At 42.9% G+C, this 26,310-nt stretch overlaps 1 protein-coding gene across 1 annotated transcript in view; it reads right to left on the bottom strand.

Annotated features, from left to right (window-relative positions):
- The window catches only part of NINJ1 (ninjurin 1), a 39,622-nt gene extending 17,557 nt beyond the window's left edge, over positions 1 to 22,065 (bottom strand). Inside the window, exon 1 of the mRNA XM_075183205.1 lies at positions 21,866 to 22,065. Coding sequence (XP_075039306.1) covers positions 21,866 to 21,937 — 72 coding nt within the window. The 5' untranslated portion in view covers positions 21,938 to 22,065. The remainder of the gene's footprint in view (positions 1 to 21,865) is intronic.
- Between the last annotated feature and the right edge of the window lie 4,245 nt (positions 22,066 to 26,310).

The following is a 26,310-nucleotide window of genomic DNA, read 5'->3' as shown; positions in this document are numbered from 1 at the left end:
GGATGCAGTAATTTTTTTTATGTCTCCGCCGGCCGATTCCGATCCGGCAGCGTCAGTGCACAGGATGCGGCCGCCTATGTGCCCCCCGGGCTGATACCTCCCAGCCCGCGCCTGACTGGGGGCAGGAGTATGTTGGTGCACCTGACTATATAGTCCCAACAACCACCAGAAGTAATGACAAGACAGCTGCTTCCCTTTCGTTGATGGAATGAGTGTGAAAGCTCCTGATATTACATATTTATTTTGTGCACTGAGCTAGACAACAAGTATGCATACAATGCTAAATCTAACTAGATGATGTTTCTGTCAAAATCTGCATTTTATTAGTGTGGCGGTTGTCTCTCAGTAATTTGCTATGGCAGTGATCTTGTGACATTGTAGTTGAGGATTGTGTTACACAGTTTCTTACACCAATTCTGTAACTAGATACAGACGCAGCATCAGATTACAGCATATGTAGAAGTAGTACTGTAACACAATCCTCAACTACACTGTGACAACAATATCGTCCAATTGTAAAGCGCTGCGGAATTTGCTGGCGCTATATAGATAAATGTTGATGATGATGGTCACAGTAAATTACTGAGGAGGGGTTTGATCACAACATTCAAAAATGGTGGTCTCACTGGGGAGGGGGGTCAGATAAAAAATAAAATAAAAATAAATACCTGTCATAAGAGAATCTCAGTGTCAGAAACTTGACATATATTTTATTTTTTGTTGCACTTCTGATGATATCAAGCTCTGTGATTCAGACTGTAGATGTGCAATGTTCTATACAGGTTATTCTGTGTAAACTCTGTGTGGTACAGTACAATGGAGTCTGACAGCTTTCGTTGGTCAGTTAATGACCAAATACGGCCTGGTTGACATAAGACATTCTCAATACTATAAGATAATTAGCGATATCATAAAAGTCTATTGTTCTTGCAATGTAATATGGTACTTACAGAGACACTTGTACAGAAGGCCTGACATTTCTGTTGATAACATGACCATAAATCCCACCCCACAAGTTCGCTGCCTAGATGTAATCCTTGACTCACAACTAGCTTTTGTTCCCCATATTGACTCTATATCTAAATCATGTTACATACATCTAAAAAACATTTCCAGAATGCGCACATATCTTACACAAGACACTGCAAAAACTTAAATTCATGCACTTATCATCTCCCGCATCGACTATTGTAATTCCCTCCTTAGTGGTCTTCCTAAAATCAGACTCCAGCCCCTACAACTATTTTGCACGCAGCGGCTAGATTGATTTTCCTTGCAAACTGTTCTTCCTCTTCTGAACCACACTGTCAGTCTCTACATTGGTTCCCTGTTTTTAAACAAATCCAATATAAAATTCTTCTACTAACATACAGGGTCGCCAACAAAACTGCCCCAAATACATCTCCTCACTTGTCTCAAAATATCTCCCAACTCGACAACTTCGTTCTGCACAAGATCTATGTCTCTCTTCCACTCTCATCTCATCACATCCTCCCATTCTTGGTTACAGGACTTTTTTCGGGCTATACCCAGTTTGTGGAATTCCCTCCCTCGCACAATAAGACTTTCCTCTAGTCTTCAAACCTTCAAGCGTTCTCTGAAAATCTACATATTCAGACAAGCTTATAATATTCCTCTACCACCCTCTTAATCTTACTAGGTTACCCTATTACCACCCTCTACACAGCTAATGCAAGACAACAACCCTCTGACCAACATAGTTGTGTGACTGAGCATACAGCCCACTCAATACTTTTTATCTTTGTATTCTAGCTGTACAAATATACAATATGATGTAGCACTTACCCTTGTGTATCAAACAACCATTGTCCCATAGATTGTAAGCTTGCGAGCAGGACCCTTTTACCTCTCTGTATGTATGTATTACCCAGTATTGTTTTATTACTGTTTGTTCCCAATTGTAAAGTGCCACGGAATCTGCTCACACTATATAAATAACTGTTGATGGGAAAACATGAATTTGAATGCTCCATGAGACATTTATATGATCCCCCCGTTCTCCTACATACATCCGCAGAGGAAATGTGGGATTTAACAACAAAACATAATGGGCATGTTTTAAAGTAGGAAGGAAGTGCGGCACGTAAAATATGCATTTCCATACTGCGCATGCGCACTAAAACACAGCCGTATTCAGAGTTCAGCGCATCTTACACTTATGGCCCTTGCACTTGGAGAGGTGAGTCAGGGGTGTTTACATGTAAGTTCAGTGCACTATCGGCATGGATATACAAGTCAATCCCGCCCCTTAGAGACATGTATGATTTGATTTAGCTGTATTGTACTTGTGTATATGAATTGATGATGGCCACATCTTTGCATTTGGACGTATCTATGCTGTAACTTACAAGTTTAATTTATCCTAAGATGTGTGCAACTTAATACACACATACAAGGCCAATGTTTCAGCCTTAATTTTACAAATTAATCTGGGCTGTGTTTTTGCATTCAACTTTAAGACCCTAAGGGGGTATTCAATTGTTAGCGTTAACGCTAAAAAACGAGCGCTCAAAAAATATTACCGTTTATACGGTAATATTGCGCTCGAAAAGCGTTAATACGGTAGTTTACTCGCGGAATTTCAGCTCGCCGCTCAGAGGGCGGCGAGCTGAAATTCCGCAAGTAATTACCGTATTAACGCTAAGATTTTTTGAGCGCTCGTTTGAGAGCGTTAACGCTGACAATTGAATACCCCCCTAATTATCAACTTGTTTTAATGTATTCTGAATAGATTTAATAGATAAACATTATAAAAAGTCTATTTATTCCCCAACTTGCGAGTTGATGCACAAAAAGTATCAGTCTTACACAAAGTCACATTTCAAAGTATTTGCACGTTCTATGGAATACTAATGGTAAAGGAAAATGGATACAGAAACTGAAACCTCGCAAAGAAAGCTGTATCATTTGTTTTGTATTTTCTAGGTGTGGTCAGAACGCACTAACCAATTGCTAATGTAATTTCATATCTTAAATACCCAGGAGTGACCAGCCCTTAGTAAACTAGATGTTTCTGTAATATGCATAGCAGAACACAATGGGCAGATATTATTACTGCCAAGAAATTAAAGATTCTTGTTCCCAAGTACCAAGTTACACTTTTGCATTGGACTTCTACAAGAACGATAAAACCTTTATCAGTATCCTGTTAATGAGTTAATATTTAATGGCAGGTAGGGTCAACATAGCCTAAAATCTATATTGAATTATACAATATATAACATTAATATTTATATGTATATACTTGTTTAGAGTTTTCAGTACCTCGTGTTTTGTTTCAAATGATTTATAAAATCGGGGTCAATTGTTTCCTATTTTTTTGGTATTCTCTGAATCTTCCACCTTATCAACATTATAATGGAAAAAAATACTTATTTTGATTCTCCATCTGTAGATTTCTTCTAATTAAATTCTAGCTTAGTAACTAGCATTAATGTGTGACATTAGCATTACCATGTTTCATAATCATGACCCATTACATATACTCCAGGAATAGGGTACTTTATGCAAAATTTTGTTTGGTTCCATTTTTTTAAACTGCACTGGAAAAGTAGCAGAATATGATCGGCTGCTATAGGAAACATCACCTTGAGACAATTTGAGACAGTTTTACATTTGTTTTGCATTCCTTAATGAATCAGGCCCACAATGTGGAATCACAAAGCACACAAAGTACATTTTAAGCCAGTGGAAATATTTTTAAACATCTTCTGAAATTTTAAACTCTCCGTCACAGCAGTATAAACTGATGTGACTTAATAAACAAAGCAAAAGATGAGCCCTCATAAAGATATTTAAACAAAACGGTTCAATGTGTCGAGACAGCCTCATTCTTCATCAGCAATAACTGTGCATTTTCCAGGCACATTAGCAGGTCTGCATAATACATTGCACGGAGTAAAATATTAACATTGTTCCTCCTTCTAATGTTACTATTAACAGAAGTTAAGGCCCCAGTTATGTGCTGACTTATCAGTATTCTGATTAACGTTGTTGAGACAGGAGGTCACTGCATGCGACTGTGGCCTTGAGGGACAACTCCAATACCAAGAACAGGAACATAGAAATTTAGCAGAATTATACAAGCAACCTCTTAATAACTCTACAATTAACATGAGTTAAAGGGGCTTTTCCACTTTCAGGTCAGCAATTTATTGGCTTGTCTGTTCCCTCCTGAAATATGATAAACCATACTTACCAACTTCTTGAAGACTTGCTCCGGGAGCATGCCGGGGGAGTTGGGCGTGACGTAATGACGCAAACGCGTCATTTGACAGTAGGGGGCGGGGCCAAACACTGCGATTCACGGTGAATCGCTGCGTTTTGGACCTAATTCTGCCCACTTCACTAGGAAGTGGGCAGAATTATGCCAGATGCAGGAGATTGCCACACGCAAAATGCGGGAGTCTCCCGGACATTCCGGGAGAGTTGGCAAGTATGTGATATACTAGATAATCATGAGGCAGGATTGTTTATTCTCAATGCAGTGGGACCTGACACAAAGCTGCTTTGGTGAGGGGCAATGTGAAATAGCTGATGGGCCTCATGAGTGACCCTCAAGCCTTCAAATGGGCCACGCAGAAGAAGTAGGGAGAGCACAGTGCACTCCTTCCTCCTTTGGGTATGCTGCGTAACCTCCCTGAACTGTGCAACAAGATCACGTGATGTGGAAGTGGACTATCCTCATTCTGATAAGCAATTTTGAAGCAATTGCAGAGAGCAGGGGTTGCCCCTTTCACTGTCTCCACTCCTTTATCTTTTACAAAAGGAGGTCTTGTTTTCTCACGTTGGTGAAAAGGTAGGGACAGTCGTGTCTAATAAGTAAATGCCCCACATCTGCCCAACCCCTCCCATCAGCTAGTGCAACTTTTGCACTCCCGCAAACACGCCATGTTGGCCTGCAAATACATACGCTTCCCTCAAAACATTGGTAGATTTGCACAAAAGTAGGTGTGTGGCATTTGAGCTTAGCTTTTGCACTTTTGTGGTTTGTGAATGACCCTTAATGTCACAGATGGACACAGCCCGAACCGCTGCAGTACCAATAGTACTGGAATACAACTTGCCAAGAACTCCCTCACACATTTCAGTCTTCCAGGGTTATTTACAAACAAAATGCACAAACATAAATGTACAGCAGTCAGACACCGCTTTCCATGGGCGATGTCACTTGGGGGTTTTGGAGTGCCACAGTTTTCTGACCAGGAAACAGTGTGTCAAGTGGAAAATTAAGTTAGCGTTGCACTTTGCACACTTCCTCTCTGGTGCACTCACACCCATCCGGAGTCAGACTTCTATGAACTTTTGTCCTGCAGAATCTACCACACTTCCCATTATTCTCTTCCAAAAAGCTTGCAGATATCTAATATCACATCAGCAGATCAAAACTGAAAATGAAAGGGAATGAGTCCTAGTAAAACTATGTCTATAAGTCCTGCCACTAGGCCAGGTAATGTAAATATGAGTGAATAAATAATAAAGCTTTGTAGAATGGCAGGTTCACAGAGCCAGAAGCCACGGCGTTTAAAGCTCCACTACTACCCACATTATACTTACCCTAGCTGGAGCCCCAGGGGCCTCTGCTGGCTATGTAATACAAAAGGGTGGCAGAGGGGGAGTGAGCGTGAGGATCAATCAGAAGCTTCTGATTGGTCCTCTCACCCAACCCCTCCCCTGCACAAAGCCCCAGTTTTCGGTAGGAGCAGGTTATTAAAATGCTTCAAGTAGGTGGTAGTGCAGCTTTAAAGTGGAAGCTGGCTGGTATAATGTCCCCTATTGGTTTGTTACATCACTAAATCAAAGCTGGAACATATTTTCCAAGCAAGCAAAGAAATCAATATTTAAGATATATAAAGAATATAGGTAAAGTGAAGCAAGCAGTTATATGCTGTGTCAGTGAATGTTCTTCATATTGTTGATACTGGGCTTGCGGTCCATAATTCTTTAATACCCCTCCCATCATGCTGATAACATGACTGTACTGTTATAAAGGTCATTGGGGCAGGGACTGATGTGAGTTCTCTGTACAGCGCTGCAGAATTAGTGGCGCTATATAAATAGCTGATGATGATGATGATGATGAATGCAAGAATTACCTATTCATTTATATGAACATGATAATGTCTTACTAAACGCACACTACCTCTATTATTTATTCTTTGTATTTGTCTAACGTAAACATTAATGGACACATATGTAAAATATTCTTGTTATAGGACTTTAGGTTCTATGATATTGCTGGTTAGACTGCTTGCAGGGCTCAGTATTCAGTGAAGGTGTCATTTTATTATCCTCTCTCCTCAATAATCCCCATATCATCTCCCAGGGCTCGGCTGCCAACTCTGAGAGCTGATAATCTGTTGAGGATTAAGTAGCTCGGGACATGGTTTAGTGGCAAACAATGTGTGAGAAATCGTTGTGGATATGTCCAGGTGTAGAAAGGACCAGGGATATGACTGCATGCTCACAAAGGGGGGGCAGTCGCAACACCCCGAGCTTGCCCATAGCCTGCCCTTAGGGATAACATGAAACTATATTTGGTACATATATGTCCACTATGCTGGCAACAAGCAAAGAAAATGTTTTAAATTACAGTGCTGGGGTCATGAATTCAATTCCTGACCATGGTCTTATCTGTGTGGAGTTTGTTTGTTCTCCCCGTGTTTGTGTGGGTTTCCTCCGGGTGCTCCGGTTTCTTCCCACACCCCAAAAACATACTGGTAGGTTAATTGGTTGCTATCAAAATTGATCCTAGTCTGTGTGTGTGTGTGTGTGTGTGTGTGTGTGTGTGTGTTAGGGAATTTAGACTGTAAGCCCCAATGGGGCAGGGACTGATGTGAGTGAGTTCTCTGTACAGCGCTGCAGAATCAGTGGCGCTATATAAATAAATGGTGATGATGATGATGATGATGATTTAAAGTGGTTGTTAACTTTTGGATAACCTCCTTCCTCAAACTCTAGGGGCTTGAGTCATTAAGGAGAGCAAGGCAAAAAAAAGGATCCTGGACAAAACCATGTTACAATACAAGGGGTGCAAATTAGTTTATTATTTTGTACATAAGGAAATTACTGTCTGTTTTTTCATCAATCACGTCTGCCGTACACTGAAATTTAAAGTTGATGTAGGACATGCCTTATCCCAAATATAAATCTGTCATCAAATTTTAAATTTACCTCCCCCTCCAATGCAACATGGTTTTGCCTTACTTACTTTTGCTTAACTTTCCTTAATGAATCAGACCCCATATCTCCAGAAGGATATAAATACATTAGAAACTGTGCAAAGAAGTGCTACTAAAATGATACATGGCCTACACCACAAAACTTACCCAGAAAGATTAAAAGATCTTTATATGTATAGTTTGGAGCAGAGAAGGAAAGGGGGGACATGATAGAAACTTTCAAATATATCAAGGGTTTGGACAAGGTACAGGAGGGAAACGTTCTTCAAAGAAAGAGAAGTACTAGAACACGAGGACATGCACTGAATCAGGAGGGAAGTAGGTTCAGAGGAAATCTGAGGAAAAACTACTTCACCAGAAAGGGTAGTGGATAAGTGGAATAACCTCCCATCAGAGGTGGTAGAGGCTAATACAGTAGAGCAATTTAAACATTCTTGGGATAGACATAAGAATATCTTTACAAAGAACTAAGGGTAGAAGGTTACCATAGGTTAAAAAATGGGCAGACTAGATGGGCCAAGTGGTTCTTATCTGCCATCAAATGTGCCCCATGGGTGGCTGTCTAATCTTCACAAGGGCCGCACATTCATCATCATCACCATTTATTTATATAGCGCCCCTAATTCCGCAGTGCTGTACAGAGAACTCACTCACATCAGTCCCTGCCCCATTGGAGCTTAAAGTCTAAATTCCCTAACACACAGACACACAGACTAGCGTCAAATTGTTAGCAGCCAATCAGTATGTTTTTGGAGTGTGGGAGGAAACCGGAGCACCCAGAGGAAACCCACACAAACACGGGGAGAACATACAAACTCCTCACAGATAAGACCATGGTTGGGAATTGAACTCATGACCCCAGTGCTGTGAGGCAGAAGTGCTAACCACTACGCCACCGTGCTGCCCCACATTGGCCCTTATTCAGACTGAGACGTACCCCTATTTACGAAGTGTATTTTTCTTTGCACTGCGCAGCTGCGGCTATTCAGGCCTGTACTTTTGGCACTTACACCTCTTTACGCCTGATGATGGGTGATGGGGGAGGGGAGGAGTGTTCTAACGTAGGCAATGTACACTAAGGGCGTGTTTTAACATATGCACTTACTTCACACAACAACATTTAAATGTTATACTTCACTTTATTGCGCTTTTAATTTAAGAAAAGGTTAAGTGATGATGATGAATTTGCTCTTCCCTGTTATTCTATCACCATTCTCCTAAATAAAACAAAGTGGATAATTGGGCAGTATAAAGGCTCTTTCTCTTTCATTCGAGACATATTGCTTTGCAACACAGTGAGCAATGATTGATGTCACGGCAGGAAAGCCACAAAGATAACATCGACAAAACTACAAAGACAAGTACGTAGGTTATTTATTTCAACAATAAAACAGTGAAGGACCACTAAATCTAAAATACAAGTTACCTTATCTAGAAAGAGCATTCACAAATATATACAGCATGTAAAAGTTCCCATAACTTGAACTAAAGGACAAAGACATGATCTAGAGATCCTCCCTATACCACTATACATGTCTTTCCTGATGCTGGCTGAAGATGAGTATTCTCGAAACGCGTTGGTGTATTTCCAGCTGTCCGTCTGACATATATTGTTTTGGAGCAATCTGCTTATTACAGTCTTGCTGTGATTATTTCATTCATAGCTTGTGCATGCTTTCTAAGACTTTTATTAAAAGTTTTTTTTTAAATATACTTGATGGGAAGTGTTTCTCTCTCCTCCCTTTTACCCAACACCTTCCTAATTCATTTCATTATATTTCATTATATTTACATTTATTGTGTACTTGTGGGCAAGCGACTATTCTTTGTTACCAGCCGTTTTCTGCTAACGAAGGCTGGGTTGGGGGAGGCTGCTGGCTTATTGCATCAAATCATTAATAATTAAACCCAGGTTAATTCATTCAGGAGGTCGGTTTAAGTTAAGGAGCAGACAAATTTCTCTTTTATGAAATAGCTAAGGCTGCCGTCATGAGTTCTGATAAGCACCTGGAATTTACATATATGTAAACCAATTTATATTTCAGGTTTAGTGATACCTTAAGATAAAGGTCTGGTCAAATTAGATCACATGTCTAATCGGCCCAAACCACGCCAATGTCAGGTGGTACCACATCCATACTGGCTGAGGACACTTACGATCTTGAATGCCGAAGGTTAGGCCTGGACCATAAAAAAAATCACCATCAATTTACATAGCGCCATCAAACACGTGGAGAACATACAAACTCCACACAGATAAGGCTATGTGTTGTGAGGAAGAAGTACTAACCACTGTGCCACCTATAAATATATGCAATTATACGTTTTTTTTAAATCTATTTGAAACAGTTTGGGTAAAGTATAAATTTTACACAAGTTGGATTACTATCTGAATATGCTCTATAAAAGCAAACAACGACTCCTCTGTCTGCCATTGGCAACGAGCTATGTGTTGCACGGTACATATTAACTTGAAATGATAAATGTTATGTTCTGACAATTACATGGTGACAAATGACTGAACTGAATATCGACCTGACCTCATGAGAATGTAGAGTATTCATTCACTAGGAACCAGTGAAGCCAAAACCAGGAACCAATGAAATCACTGAGTTCCATCACTGAATGGATAAATAACCTCACTGAATGGAAAACTTCATATATACTGGATCAGCCCACAAAATAGTTTCCACCACTGTGTAGTGTAGGTGACAGGTGCACTTGTTTAATAGAATAAGTATTCAAATAAAGACTGAAAGAAAAAAGTTTATAAAAGTATATATTTGTGAGAGACGTCCCACCACAACAGGAACTGCAGATTTGCAATAATTCTGTGCAATGACCAAAAACAGGAACAATTAAAATCACACTGAAAAATAATGAAACCACTTGATGCAGAATGATTATTTCTCAATCTTTGGGTGATACTTGTGGAGCTTGTTTCAGCTTCATGTAAAGAGGCACTATTCATATGGATAAGGATTGCAACCAATTGTTTACATTTCAATGGGCATTTTCTTGTTTGTAAACATAATGAATACCACGTAAAATTTTTCTCCTCTCATGTTCAGAAAAATGTGCTTATTTTCTCTTTCAAGCCCTGACCAGGGGCTAGATTTACTAAGCTGCGGGTTTGAAAAAGTGGGGATGTTGCCTATAGCAACCAATCAGATTCTAGCTGTCATTTTGTAGAATGCACTAATTAAATGAAAGCTAGAATCTGATTGGTTGCTAGAATCTATTAGTTGCGGGCGGCAGTTGGAGAAGGCTGCACGTTAGATCAGCTCTGTGTCTTTCCTCCCACACAATTATCTGTCCACAATTATAAAACATCTAAAAACTTGTGAAGACAGTGGGAAATTATTGTGGGGGTACAAAGGAGTGTCATCATCACTCCAAAGACAAGGCCATACCATCTATCCCTGGCTTATCTACATCAACTGATCTACTGTGTACCGACCAGGCTTGTCAATTAACCCTTCTCCTGCTGAGTCCCTGGCTTATCTGTATCAACTGATCTACTGTGTACCGACCCGGCTTGTCAATTAACCCTTCTCCTGCTGAATCCCTGGCTTATCTGCACCAACTGATCTATTGTGTACCGACCCGGCTTGTCAGTTAACCCTTCTCCTGCTGAATCCCTGGCTTATCTACATCAACTGATCTACTGTGTACCGACCCGGCTTGTCAATTAACCCTTCTCCTGCTGAGTCCCTGGCTTATCTGTATCAACTGATCTACTGTGTACCGACCCGGCTTGTCAATTAACCCTTCTCCTGCTGAATCCCTGGCTTATCTGCACCAACTGATCTACTGTATACCGACCCGGCTTGTCAGTTAACCCTTCTCCTGCTGAATCCCTGGCTTATCTGCATCAACTGATCTACTGTATACCGACCCGGCTTTTCAGTTAACCCTTCTCCTGCTGAATCCCTGGCTTATCTGCAGCAACTGATCTACTGTGTACCGACCCGGCTTGTCAATTAACCCTTCTCCTGCTGAATCCCTGGCTTAACTGCATCAACTGCATATAAAACATTATTTTATATGCCATTATTTTGTTTTTCCTGATTGTACATTTACAAGTTTCTACTTTATACCTGTTATTATTCTACTATTTATATGCCTTTATCTTGTTTTTCCTGATTTTATATTTACCAGCAACTAGTTTTACCTGTTATTATTCTTGCCTATTTCTATTGTCCTTATTACCTCTCCTTCTATTATTCTTTGCCTTCCACGCCCTAATTGGTTATTGTCCTCCATCTTGCTATTGTCTCCCTGCTTATTCTTACCTGTTATCCGCTGTCCTAATTATCTTACTGTTCTGCTATCATTCTTACCTGTCTTCATTGTCCTTATTATCTCACTGTACTGTTGTTCCATGCCCTCCACGCCCTAATTCGTTATTATCTTCCACCTTTTCATTGTCTTCCTGCCTTTGTTCTTACCTGTTTTTCACTGTCCCCACTATCTCACTGTTCTGTTACTCTCTCCCTACTATGCCTCCCCGCTCTCACTCCATACCCATACTCTCCCCCCGCCCTACCTCTCCCGTTCCTCCCCGCCATCCCCCGCGCGCTGCTCATCTTGCTAACCTCATCCCCATTTCCCCCCTCTCCTCTCCCCCTTTCTTCTGTGCCCTCTGGAATGCCAGATCCGTCCGCAACAAGCTGACTGCTATCCACGACCTCTTTCTATCCAACTCCTTTAACCTTCTTGCCGTTACTGAAACCTGGCTCTCCGATTCTGATACTACTTCCCCCGCTGCCCTCTCCTATGGTGGCCTCTCCTTCACCCACTCCGCCAGGCCTGGTGCCCGCCCTGGCGGTGGAGTTGGCCTCCTCCTCTCCTCCACCTGTACTGTTCGTGTCATTCCCCCTGAACCCTCCCTCTCCTTCTCCTCTTTTGAAGCTCACTCCATCCGCCTCTTCTACCCCATCCATCTCCGCGTCACTGTCATCTACCGCCCCCCTGGCCCCACCTCCCTCTTCCTTGACAACTTTGCTAGCTGGCTTCCTCACTACCTCTCCTCCGATCTCCCCTCGATCATTCTCGGTGACTTTAATATCCCCATCGACAACCCCACCTACCCTGCTTCCAGCAAACTGCTCACCCTCTCTTCCTCCCTTGGTCTCACCCAATGGACCTCCTCCTCTACCCACTGCCTTGGTCACTCCCTTGAGCTTGTCTTCTCCTACCTATGTAATCTCTCCGACTTCTCCATCTCTCCCTTTCCTCTATCCGACCACCATCTCCTCTCCTTCTCTCTCTCCTCTTCTCCTGCTCCCCTCCCCCTGCCCAAACCTACTCTATCCAAACGCAACCTCAATGCTCTTGACCCTGCCTCTCTGTCCTCCTCTCTCGATACCCTCCTTTCTCCCCTTTCCTCCCAGGCCTGCCCCAACCAGGCGGTCTCCCTCTACAATCACACCCTCACCGCCGCTCTGGACGCGGTCGCCCCTGCCCACTCCGTCCACCCCCGCTGCTCCAAACCCCAACCCTGGCACTCCAAATTTACCCGCTTCCTCCAAAAATGCTCCCGTTCCGCCGAACGTCACTGGAGAAAATCCCGCTCCCTGGCTGACTTCCTCCACTTTAAATTCATCCTTTCATCCTACAGTTCTGCCCTCTCACTCGCTAAACAATCTTTCTTTAAATCCCTCATCTCTTCCCAGTCCTCTAACCCCCGCCGCCTCTTTGCCACCTTCAGCACTCTCCTGGCCCCCTCCCCTCTCCCCACCCCCTCCTCCCTGACTGCCTCTGATTTCGCCTCCTTCTTCTCCTCTAAAATCGAGGCCATCCGACTTGAAATCTCCTCCTCCTCTCTCTCTTCCACCCCTCCCACTCTTCTGTCCTCCCCCCCAACCACCTTCCCCTCCACTCCTTCCGTCCCACCACCGGCGAGCAAGTCCACTCTCTCATTTTATCCTCCCCCCCACTACCTGCCCCCTGGATCCCATCCCCTCCCACCTTCTTCGCTCCCTTTCCCCCACCACCTGCTCCCACCTCGCTCACCTCTTTAATATCTCCCTCTCCACTGGCATCTTCCCCTCCTCCTTCAAACATGCTCTCGTATCCCCCATTCTTAAGAAACCTAATCTCGACCCCACTTCTCTCTCGAACTATCGCCCCATATCTCTTCTCCCTTTTGCCTCCAAAATTCTCGAGAGGCTCGTCTGCAGCCGTCTCACCTCCTACCTTTCTGAATACTCCCTCCTTGATCCTCTCCAGTCTGGTTTCCGCCCCCTCCACTCCACTGAAACTGCCCTGGCTAAAGTCACCAATGACCTCCTCTCTGTAAAAGCCAGGGGCCACTTCTCCCTTCTCATCCTCCTTGACCTCTCTGCAGCCTTTGACACCGTTGACCACCCCCCTCCTCCTCCACACCCTCCAGTCTTTCGGCCTCTCCGGCCCAGTCCTGTCCTGGTTCACCTCTTACCTTACTCACCGTTCCTTCTCTGTCACCACCTCTGGGTCTCTCTCCCCCCCATCCACCCTTCCAGTCGGGGTCCCTCAGGGCTCTGTTCTGGGACCCTTACTCTTCTCTCTATACACCTGCTCCCTGGGTGAACTCATCAGCTCCTTCGGCTTCAGCTACCACCTTTACGCTGACGACACTCAACTATACCTCTCCTCTCCGGATCTCTCTCCCTCTCTCCTCTCTAGGGTGTCCGCCTGCCTCTCTGCCATCTCCTCCTGGATGTCCTCTCGATTCCTCAAACTTAACCTTGCCAAAACTGAGCTCATAGTTTTTCCTCCCTCTCATACCCCATCCCCTTCTGACCTCTCCATCACTGTCGACAACACCTCTATCTCCCCTGTCCCCCAACTTCGCTGCCTTGGTGTCATCCTCGACTCCTCTCTCTCCTTTGGCCCCCACATCCTCTCTCTTGCTAAATCCTGCCGCTTCCAGCTGCGCAACATCGCTCGCATCCGGCCCTTTCTCTCCCAAGATGCCACCAAATGCCTTATCCACTCTCTGATCATCTCCCGCCTGGACTACTGCAACCTCCTCCTCACTGGCCTCCCCCACTCTCATCTCGATCCCCTTCGATCCGTCCTTAACGCTGCAGCTAGGCTTATTTTCCTCTCTCGCCGATCCTCTTTTGTCTCCCCCCTCTACCTAGCCCTTCACTGGCTCCCATTCCCCTTCAGAATCCTCTTTAAGCTCCTCACACTCACCTACAAGGCCCTCGCCAACTCCACTGCGCCCTACATCTCCACCCTCCTCTCTATTCATGCTCCATCCCGCCCTCTCCGTTCTGCCTCTGACCGTCGCCTCTCTTCCCCCCTTATAACCTCCTCCCACGCGCGTATCCAAGACTTCACCCGCGCTGCCCCCCTCCACTGGAACAAGCTCCCTCCCTCCATCAGAACTTCCCCTAATCTGTCCAGCTTCAAACGGGCCCTAAAAACCCACCTTTTTCTTAAAGCCTTTCTGTCTCCAACTTAACTTCCTACCTTATCTTCTGCCTCTGTCCCCCTACTCTCCCTCTCTCCCCTGCGTCTCTCTGTCTGTCCACCCCTCCCCTTAGATTGTACGCTCCTCTGAGCAGGGCCATCTCTCCTCCTGTTTCCACCACTTCTAACTCTGCTCTCCAGCTACTTAGCCCTCCTCCTCGAGGGTCCTCCACCCCACGTCCACTCTCGCTCCCTCCTCCCCCCTGGGGGTCTCCCTGTCTTCCGCGCCCTCCTTCTTGGGCCCCGTCATTTGCGGATCCTCACTCCCCCTTCCCCGCCCTCTCTAGCTGTGCATTGAGCGTACTGAGTTGCTGTGTTTACTGTACTGTGCTGTCTCCCATTGTATTGTGATTTTGTTTGTCTCTGTACGGCGCTGCGGATGCCTTGTGGCGCCTTATAAATAAATATTAATAATAATAATAATTAATATAGGCAACATCCCCACTTTTTCAAACCCGCAGCTTAGTAAATCTAGCCCAGGTCTCTTTAGAACGCTGACTCTCTATAGAACTGCCAATAGACACAGGTCAATGTGAGAGGATCGTTGCCAACTCATCCGGAATATCCGATTTTTTTATTATTTTTTTTCAAAACGGTATACTATAGTATACATTGTAGGTTAGATTTAGGATGAGGGACAGTAGCTGCCGATAACTTATTTTAATGCAGCAACACATCACCTCTCCAACTGCAGTGAATGAAGAGGTTGAGTAAAAATAAATAAAAAAAAGTTCTCTACAGTTGGAGGGAGGTGTGTATATAAAGTATCTGACAGCTGGACTGTGCAATATAGCTGGCAAATGGGCAATGAAGCAAACTGGCCTGTTATTTGGAGCTGGAGGGGAGGTCCAAGGAACAAGTGCGCAATCTGTGCCATCATGGACCCACTACACATCAACGAGATTCACATCATCGCTCAGTGGGGGAGAGGCCTTACTGACTCAATACAAGGTGAATAGCGTCATCATCCAATAGGGCCGCACAGTACCCTTAATCTCAGTATAAGTGCTGGCGCCACAGGTTGAGCTCAGATTGGCGTAAAGAAAAGAATAAGAGCTGGGGCCAATGGGACATAAAGTAGACAACAGAATTGTCAGGGCATAAACAAGTATAAGCTGGGGCCACAGGTGAAGGCTCGGAGTCCCGCCTTTTGCCCATCAATGACTTAGACTATGCTTGTTTTAACAGCTGAAATCCAAAGAACAGTAAGACATGGTGCAGCTCACTCTCCTCTACAACATATCCAGAATATTTGTAAAGCTAATGTATCTTTAATTCAGCTTTACACAGATAATGAGGCATTACTGCTGTTATTAACAGAGAAACCCCATTCTCATCCAGCTGGTAAAGCAATGAGTCAACCAAACATGTCTGCACTCCGCGGTAGGTATTTTTACGTATATTTAAAGTTTTTGTTATCCATTACAGGACGAAAAGAAAAGAAAAATGTAAATGTAGCATAACGGGGATATGTTACCTGAAAGGCAATACCCTCTATTTAACAATATGTGGCAAGCATCTGTGCACAATCAAGGGAATTGTTGCAGGAAAATTTGAAGATGAAAAAAAACCTTTGGCTTTCACCTGTTGTGGAACTAGAAGTCCAAGAATACCTTGTAACCTACAGTCAGAGGTTGCCTAGCTCTGTCTCAGCGTGCTATAGCATTGTAAATATACATGTTATAGTATACCTGTCACCAGTCGTTGTGTGGACTGAACTATATATTCAACCTACCAATTAACTAGGAATTAGCAACATACTAACGGATTAGGCAAAACTGGCTGCTTCCACTACGTGTAGGCGACAGGTACATAACAAAGTACTGTTTTATTAGTAAACACCTGTACTCCAATACCGCTACCACCCCAGGGGCAAACGCAGGATTTGTAGAGGGGGGTTTCCACACCATGCCGCCAGTGGGCATTACAAGCATGCATATAATTTTAGACAGTACTTGGCTGCTCTCCAACTCTTCCTATCCCAATAATATACATGGGCAATGCTGCGTGCACTACTGTTAGGTGCACGCAGCTCTCCCTTTTCAAGCAGAGCCGTGTAAAGCGGGGACGGGGTCCAGCCACCTCAATTATAAGTGCCCCAGGCTTGGAGGGGGTTTCCAGGCACTAGGGACCCCCCCCCTCGGTTTGCCTATGCACCCAGGAGTTACTCTTCCACCAGCAAGTTTGTTATGTGTGAAAAACAATGACTAATCAGTGCACATTACATATGTCATAATAGGGGTAATAGTGAACATATCAAGATAGGAGTTGCAGTTCAGCATATAACTTGTCTGACATATTCAGCAACAAATTGTCCCTGGAAATGATATAACAATGTGGTCTGCTATGTGTAAGTCCACTGCCAGAAATGTTAAACGAAGGGGTTATGTTAGGTCAGGATGGCGTGAAGTAGAGGAAAGAACTTCGCATGTAGACAACTTTTAAACAAAAGCAAAGCTGGTGATGCTAAGCGGGATAACCCCTTACACAGCATACAGTGGCTTCAGGGCTATAAGCACTAGCAGGAGCGGGTAGAACTGTGCAAACATGTAAAGCAGACAGGTTGGCATAAGACAGGATTATGCAGCTAAAAGGATTTCTTTGTTGAAATTTAACCGGGAGTGCTCCTGTAAGGGTTAAAGCAGACATACATACAGACACAACATGAGATAATCCACAAACACAGCAATAACAGTATGCAAAGGATTCACTTTCTCAACAGCCAACTATGATCGCTTGGCACCTTCTGTTAACATTTCATTATTTCTCTGGCTGGCTGCAAGTGTCTATAGTAATACACGGTTTAAACAGATCAAAGGGGACGCCCGCTATGTTAAACTGTACTGTACTACTTAATAGTACAATATGCAGTGTGCAGTGAGCAATGTGTGACTGATTATCTGAGCAGAGTTCAGAGGCAGTTGGGGAGGAAAGTGCCCTAAATCAACAACTGAGCTCAAGTGTCACAGTCCAAGAAACTCAAAAACAATGGTGTGAAAGTATTTAATACATACTTGCCAACTCTCCCGCATTTCGCGAGAGTCTCCTGGACTCCCGGGAGAGTGTGGCAATCTCCCTGATCTGCCCAGGCAGAATTCGGTTCAAACGCCGCGATTCAACGGGAATCGCTGCGTTTGGCCAAAATGACACGATTTTCGGAGCCCTGCCCCCTGCACGCCCACCTCCCCCAGGTAGCTCCCGGAAGCCAATTATTAAATGTTGGCAAGTATGATTTAATATTGCCTGGCATAGGCCAAAAATCACAGGCTTGATGTTGATAAAAACGCTCCATTTCCAGTGTGACCACCAAAGCAGGAATTAAGTTGGCCAGATCTGTCCGTTAAATGCTAAGGCGAAGTGACCGGAGTACACTACTTTCTGCCAGTGCAGTTGGACAACTGAATAAACAGCCCGACAAGCGGTCATATGCCAAATGGAATTATGTATACGCTTCACGATTGATCCAGTTTATGGATATTGCTGGCAAAAGTGCAAGATGTGTGGTCAGCTTAAAGGGACAGTCTGCTCTAAAAAAAATATATTTAGCGTGTTGGGGATATTTATGTAAAAAATAAAATAAAAAATTCTAAGCTGCAAAGGCTTTGGGGATCATGGTACCGGTGCAGGCACACAGGCCTGCAGCTCCAAAGCAGGGGGTACACACCAGGGAACTGTAATATCAGAAACATTGCTCATATTCTCTATGCAGCACAATACCATAAATATATTCAAACTAACATTGGAGAGGCTCAAGAACAAATAGGTGAATGTCCTACAATGGTCCAGTCAAAGCCCTGGGGGTATATTTACTAAACTGCGTGTTCAAAAACGTGGAGATGTGGCCTGTAACCACCAATCAGATTCTAGCTGTCATTTTGTAGCATGTAATAAATGATAACTAGGGGCCTGATTCATGAAGGATCTTAACTTAAGAAACTTCTTATTTAAGTCTCCTGGACTAAACCATGTTACAATACAAGGGGTGCAAATTAGGATTCTGTTTTGCACATAAGTTAAATACTGACTGTTTTTTCATGTAGCACACAAATATCAACTTTAAATTTCAGTGTACAAATAAGCTATCAAGTATTTGTGTGCTACATGAAGAAACGTCAGTATTTAACTTATGTGCAAAACAGAATACTAATTTGCACCCCTTGCATTGTAACTTGGTTTTGTCCAGGAGACTTAAATAAAAGTTTCTTAAGTTAAGATCCTTAATGAATCAGGCCCTAGAATCTGATTAGTTGCTATAGGCAATATCTCCACTTTTTCAAACCTGCAGTTTAGAAAATATACCACCTGATCTTAATTTCGGCTGAGAATCTGTGGCACTATTTGAAAATTGGGCTGCACGAGTGTCATACAACGAACCTGAACACTCTGGAGCAAATCTGCCTTGAAGAATGGGCCAAAATCACTCCAGCAAAAATGCACAGCTGGTACATATCCCAAAAAAATTCACATTAGTTATGACATTGTTTTATGGGACACAATCATTGTGAGTTTCAGTGCTTGGAAATAAAATATAACAGAGAACATTTCAATGCAGAATTTGTTATTTAGTAAAATTAGAGAATCGGTCAAGGAGCTGAATACTTTTACAAGGCAATATATTGGTATATCAGGAATACAAAAATGTATTCCTGCCTAACTACCAGATAGTCCAAGCACTGAACTACCATGGTGTGTGACGCATTTGTTCAGAGAAGGTTAGTATATGTGATGGCTAAAAATAATCATATGCCTACAGCTTTCTCATACACTGTAGTATGACATCCTCATCCTCTGACATTGAATGCTGCCTAGTAGCATTATATACTATATAACATAGTATATAGTGTAGGCATTGAGAGAGACACCATTAGAAATTCTGCACAAAAGACTAGAAATCTCCAAGCCACCCCATGTCAAGGATTAAGAAGACTGAAAAAGCGATTATTACCCAAAATATATACATCACCATTTATTTATTTATATAGCGCCACTGATTCTGCAGTATTGTACAGAGAACTCATTCACATCAGTCCATACCCCATTGGGGCTTACAGTCTAAACTCCCTAACACACACAAGGGAAAATGTGTTGGAATTTGGAGCTTACAGTCTAAATTCCCTAACATAGACACACAGAGAGTGAGACTAGGGACAATTTTTGATAGCAGCCAATTAACCTACTTGTATGTTTTTGGAGTGTGGGAGGAAACCCACACAAACACGGGGAGAACATATAAACTCCTCACAGAGAAGGCAATGGTCAGGAATTGAACGCATGACCCCAGCGCTGTGAGGCAGAAATGCTAACCACTAGGCCACCATGCTGCCCATATACATGGTTAGTATGCTACACTGAATATCTTTAAAATGTAATTCATCATAAACTCACTGGAACCCAAGGTGGAATCATTACTATAAGTGCTAAAGTACTGCGTGCATAACCATACACATACACATATATTATGGATTGTATATAAAGCTGAGTATATCTGTGCACATTATTTTTCATCACAGGTAGCAAGGGATTAATACAAGCACATATGTTTTGTCCACCCAGGATGAAAGGCCGGCACTGAAACATACTTGTGTACAAACCTCGACTGATAACACTGTGAGAAAACTCACACAGTCCAGCCAGCACTACCCATCGTTCCTGTAAAGTGGAGATTAAACTAATCAACTGAGATGACCTGGAATTTCCCTGGGATTTGCTTCATAGTCTGCAAATGGTCGACATGATGCAACACTAAAGCAATAAACATAACAGATTTCCATATGTCCTTAAAATATATTCTGATATTTTGTTTTCACCACCCATCATATTACAAAAAATATTGTTTTATTTATTTCATGTCTACTACTTTTTTAAACTTTTTTTTGTAGTGATCGAACTGTACATTATATGCATATTTCTCTAACATACCTAAACTAAAAGGTTGACGAAGTCATAGCAACAGAAGTTACAATTTGTACAAGATCAGATTATGCATATACTGAGCTAGACAGTTTAGATACTGCTTTTCAGGTGTACAAACAAAGGGAGTGGGTACAGTGAAGTTCAATAACTACTGGCTGTTCAGAACTACAGGGTTAGAGACAGTCATATGAGACCCAGGTTGTAATAACTTGCAGTTCTGAGATAACATTATATGTAACTACAGTGCAATAAGCTCAATAATGACTCACAGTTCAGGGGTATAGGCAATTGTATTAGACAAGAGTGTAATAAGGGTCAGAAAAGAATGACAGTTCAGGAGTACAGATATATGAGAAAAAAATCAATAATGGCTGGCAGTATATGTTTGCAGATAAGTTGTTGAGACCAGAGTACAATAATTACTAGTAGCCTTGGGCTAGTTACACACTAGAGGAAAAGTAAACAATTTACCAAGAACAGGATAAATAATAAAAATCCATAAAAATCCAGATCAGCATGCTGATTCACATGTACACACTATATACGATTATCTTCAGATCTCTGCTCCTTATCTGTCAAGTCCATTGTCTGCAAGGTAGTCCAGGAAAGGCAAAAGTGACAGCTCAGGTCTTAATTCATCCAGACATCCAGCCCCTCTCAATTGTATTAGGCAGTACACTGTGCTGAGTGCCAGAGGTGGAACTAGCGAACTGCGGGCACCGGTGATGGGAAGAGTGGAGGAGGGAGCCGGGAACCACAGCTCGCTAGTTCCCAGTGCAGCGGGCCCCATTATCTCCATGGGCCCCGGAGCACCGCACCTGCTGCACCAATGGTAGTTCCGCCCCTGCTGAGAGCTGCAAGACTGTATCAACAGCTGGTTGGGGTTAGTGTGCCATCACCGTGGAGATTAGGTCAGAATGGGTGCTTTGCTGGAGCTGTCTGCTGCAAGTGATCTTTAAGGAAGAGGAGCAAGGAGAGTGCCCATGCTCATACTGGCTGTAAATACAGTATGACAGCTTTATCTCTGGCAGCTGAGGCATAACCCCACTGTACTAATCTCACATTGTGATTCCCATGCACTCTGCTTATGATACCTATGTAAGGGAAGTTCTGATTAGCTATATCTGTGTATAGGAATCACTATCCTCAGGTGGATAATTAAACATTGATCTCCCCAATCTCCTCATGGTCACAATCAACCACCGCTCATTAGTATAAAAAGGGAACACTGGGCCCCTTTGCCGTCCGCCTAGTGCCCCCTCTGTGAGGCCCCCAAACCCCTTTACCTCCACCTCACGCAGGGTGTCTCTCTCTGCCGGCCGCCCGTTCAGCTCCATATCATCAGGGCGGGTCCCCATGGTGCCCAGCGCGGCATGCAGCGGGTTCTGTACGGTTCGGGCTCCCGGCACCGGCCGCTGTGTGACTGCAGGATATCAGTCCTGGAAGTGAGTGCAGGGGAAGGGGGTGGTGATCTCCTCCCCCGGGTGGCAGACACTGGAAGTGAAAGTGCATCCTCTGTTATTCCAGCAGCCAGGCTGTCATCACACACAATCCACATGTGGTTTCACAATGACATGTATTCTGCATCCTAGCATCCCACATTAATCCATAAACCCTAATGTCATACCAATGTGATGTGTGGTTAACAAAATCTTCATATTAAAATAAATCCCATCTTATCATCTCATATATTAAATTGTGCCATGTGGTTTCTCTTCTAAAGGTTACCCACAAATGTTTGATCATATGTTAACTGTGCACTATTTGTATAACATTTGTATATTTGCACATAACAGTGGAAAATAAATCAATAATAGAAAACACACAAAAAAATACATAGGGACAAATACAGAAAACAGGCAAAGGTGGGAGAGGCGGAGTCAACATTTGTATATTACTTTTAATACAAAACATAGCTGCAGTGAGAACACATTTCACTTAACTTAAGAAACCTCTTAATGTGGATCTCAGTCGATTCGGAAGTGATGCAGAGCCTATGTGTAATTTGCTGTATTGCTATGAGTACACACCTAGTGGCAGAACATTAATATATAGGGACTGACTGATTACTGTATAGTTAAAGTATCTGAGAGCTGACAACTTTTACACATAAAGTGTAGGGACATTGCTGGGAAGATGTTTTTATGTACAGAATAGCTCTCTTGATACACATGGCACCACAAAATAAAATGCACTTACATTTTGCATAAGCTGTAACAGTACATAATTGATAAGAGCAAATTTGGAAACAGCATTATCAACCAAACTAATGATTGTGAGGCAGTGGAACTCTTTTAATGTGCACTTGTTACACAATGTTAAACACATATTTTGCACCCTTGTGCCTAAACAGGCCTGGCCAACATGTAGCTCTCTGTTTATGAAGCCCTAAACCATGCAGAATTGGCATTTTTCCTGCATGGTTTAGGCATTTTTAAGTAAAATAGGAATTTAAGAAAAGTCTAACGCAGCAGATATCAGAGATTTCTCCTGCATTAGGCAAAGTATCACACAATCCAGCAGTCCGCATAATACTGAATGGGGACTGCGGTGTGGAAATTTTTCATCAAGCTTCGAAAAACGTAGCTTTCAGAGCTTGACCCTCATGGCTAATGCAATCTGAAGATGGCATTAGCCATTCAATCATATGGGGAGAGCATCGCAGGAGAAGGATCTTCGGATCCCTCTCCAGCAGCATTGCTGCTCTCCCTGTTTATCGCATATGTCATCTGCGCATAGAATCCGGAGTCTTCATTAGAAGAAAGTCATCACCGGGACAGCCTCCAATCTCATAGCTCCAAATGGTCCAGATTTTGGAGGGACATTCCGATTTGCGGACCGCAAAAATGGATGGAGGTTAAATAAAAAATGAGTGGAGTTTACAGCAATTTGGCCATTTGTGGGCAAAGTTTGCCAGAATGTGGGCGGGGCTTATTTGGCTTATTTTGCCTGGATCCCCTCCTCGTCATCTTTAGTCTTCTTCTTTCAGCAATTGCGCATGGGCAGTTCACATGTGCACAAACATCTCCCTCGATCTCTGCAACTATAGTTTGCAGAGAGCGAGCGGTGATCGACAGGGAGGGATCATGTGATCCCTCCACACATGCGCTGTCCAGCTCTGCTCTTCGGAGCAGAGCTGACAGCACTGAGATTTCTCATTAATGATAATGTACGCCAGCTCCAGCTGACGTACATTATCAAGACAAGACAAGTTCCCGAAAAAATAAATTTTTCGGAACTTGTTAGATTGCAAGAGGGAGCAGTCACCATACTATTGAATGGTGACTGCTCCTCAAAACGAAGCAGAATGCAAAGCAGCAGATATCCACGATATCTGCTGCGATGCATCTTTAATAAATATGCGGGGGACACATCGGGGCATGGATTCTATGTTAAGTGCACGTTAGTGCACCATCACAATTTGTTAAATATACCCCTAAATGTTGGGAGGTATGCTCGGATGCGATGGCACAACATGACTTGTTTATTACATTGCCCCGTAAAATCAGGAAAAATGGCTGCACATAGCAACTTATGGGGTTCAGGCTGAGAGAAGGGTGACCTGAAAGATTACCTTGTACTATGTGGCATTGCTGCTTTAAGTAAGATGTTTCTGCTTTTTTCTTAAAATACTGCTCATGTTAGGCCTCGGTTGTAGCTTAGATTAATCACGAGAGTGATGGTGCATCAGGACGGTCTATATTACATGCAACGCCTTTATGTGCGTACAGCTTTGTTTTACATTGGGCAAAGTGCCTAGAAATTGCAAGTTGTGTTCCATTAAAGCATAGTACTAGATCAATTCTTCATTAGACTGAGAGCTGTTGCAAAAATAAAGTCATTTTGAGGAATAGAAACTGCCATAAGCCTCTCCACACTGAAAGCAATGCCCCTAAATGTGAGCCTTCATTTCATTTTAGTAACATAGCTCTGCAAATTGGGATCTTGTTTTTGCACCACTCCGCAAAACAAGGTACTTTGTGAGGAGTGTCCTAACTCTGCCCAGGCTGGTGCCAACTCCTGCGCATCCGTAAATGTTCTACAAATCTGTGTGCTGTGGTGAAAATCTAGGTGCATGGGCACAAATTGAGGCACACAGCACCTCCAAAGAGGATTCTGAGTTAAACTCCAAAAACATACTGGTAGGTTAATTGGCTGCTAACAAATTGACCCTAGTGTGTGTGTGTGTGTTAGGGAATTTAGACTGTAAGCCCCAATGGGGCAGGGACTGATGTGAGTGAGCTCTCTGTACAGCGCTGCGGAATCAGTGGCGCCATATAAATAAATGGTGATGATAATGAGGATGATGAAGCTTCATCTATTTTGCTCTTTAGAAATGAGGACAGTGTAATTTGTAAGAATTGCAATTCCCCCCCCCCCCCCCCCCCCAAAAAAAAAAAACCAAGAAACAGGAACCTTGTCACAGACAAAACTTCCCAGAGACAAAACTTACAAGTCCTGATACTGTTCTTGGAAATGTTGATAGAGATGATCAACAAGATTTGTTATAGGTGGAAGTTAATGGGTCAATGTTTTTTTTGTTTAATTATACATTTTAATGTCCCCTCTTTTTAAATGTCATATAAAGGAAATGTAACCTAAGTGAATGAATTTCATTAGCATGCTTAATCTAGTTGGATGTATGTATTTATATAATCAGAATTGCTTATTTTCCTTGCTACCCTCAGTTTACATCTGTTTCCCCTGCAAGGAGCATAGCGGACTCGGTCGTAACCCAGGGCAACAACACTAAACAATACTGGCTATCGATATATCATTACTGATATGTAGAGGAGGAAGACAAAGTTAAAGCAGTGTACATAGTAAGTTTTATGATGCATGTACAAGCAAATACATTACATTTATCAGATGGTGTCAATTTCTTTAATTAGTAGTTCAGCACAGATGTCCCTGAACATCTTCTTTGACCACAACTATAGTCTTCCAACATGTGATAAAAAACACATACAAAGAGTAGAGCGTGTCCTGCTTGCAAAAGTTTTCACACAAGACCCTAAGATATTGTATTATGCATACTTGCCAACTCCCAGAAGGGAGGAGAAATACAGATATGGAGGTGGTGGGGCATTGTGAATCAACGTCGCAATCGCGTAAAGAAGGCGTGGGGCCAAAATGACATCATAGAGGCCCCCATCCCACCCACTTCACTAGGAAGCGGGAGAATGGCCTTCTTTCCCGGGAGTCCGGAAGACCTACCCGGATTTCGGGAGTCTCCAGGACATTTTGGGAGAGTGGGCAAGTATGGTATTATTGTGTATATTTATTATCCACTGTCTGAGTTTGTAAGTCCGAATTTGAAAGATTTTTAATTTCTGGCAATGTCTCTATGAAGGTCTCTACAATTTAATGTTATCCAACTGTATAGTACATTTTAAGACCACCCATCTTAAAAAAATAAAAATAAAAGTGCAACTAACAGGAAATAATGTGTGGTCTGTTAAAATGGTAAATAGTTAACATGGGCAGTGAAAGCAAATACTTAGCATGTGCGGTATGATGAAAAATTCAGTGCATAGCAGACTATATTGTCCAGTATATCATGTTTCCCCACGTCAAGCATAATTATAAAATAGCATAATTGTATACAGCACATCGCCCATCATAGAGTATACAGTACTACTTCTCTTGCTTTGTATGCAATTCTGTTTCTGTTATTATTATTATTTTTATACCTAGGCAATTGCTCAGTACCACTTCTCAGGTTCTGTAT

Source organism: Mixophyes fleayi, chromosome 8 (assembly GCF_038048845.1).
Source record: "Mixophyes fleayi isolate aMixFle1 chromosome 8, aMixFle1.hap1, whole genome shotgun sequence".
NCBI lineage: Eukaryota > Metazoa > Chordata > Amphibia > Anura > Limnodynastidae > Mixophyes > Mixophyes fleayi.
Note: the sequence above shows the minus strand (reverse complement) of the source record. Positions and strands in the feature narration are given on the sequence as shown.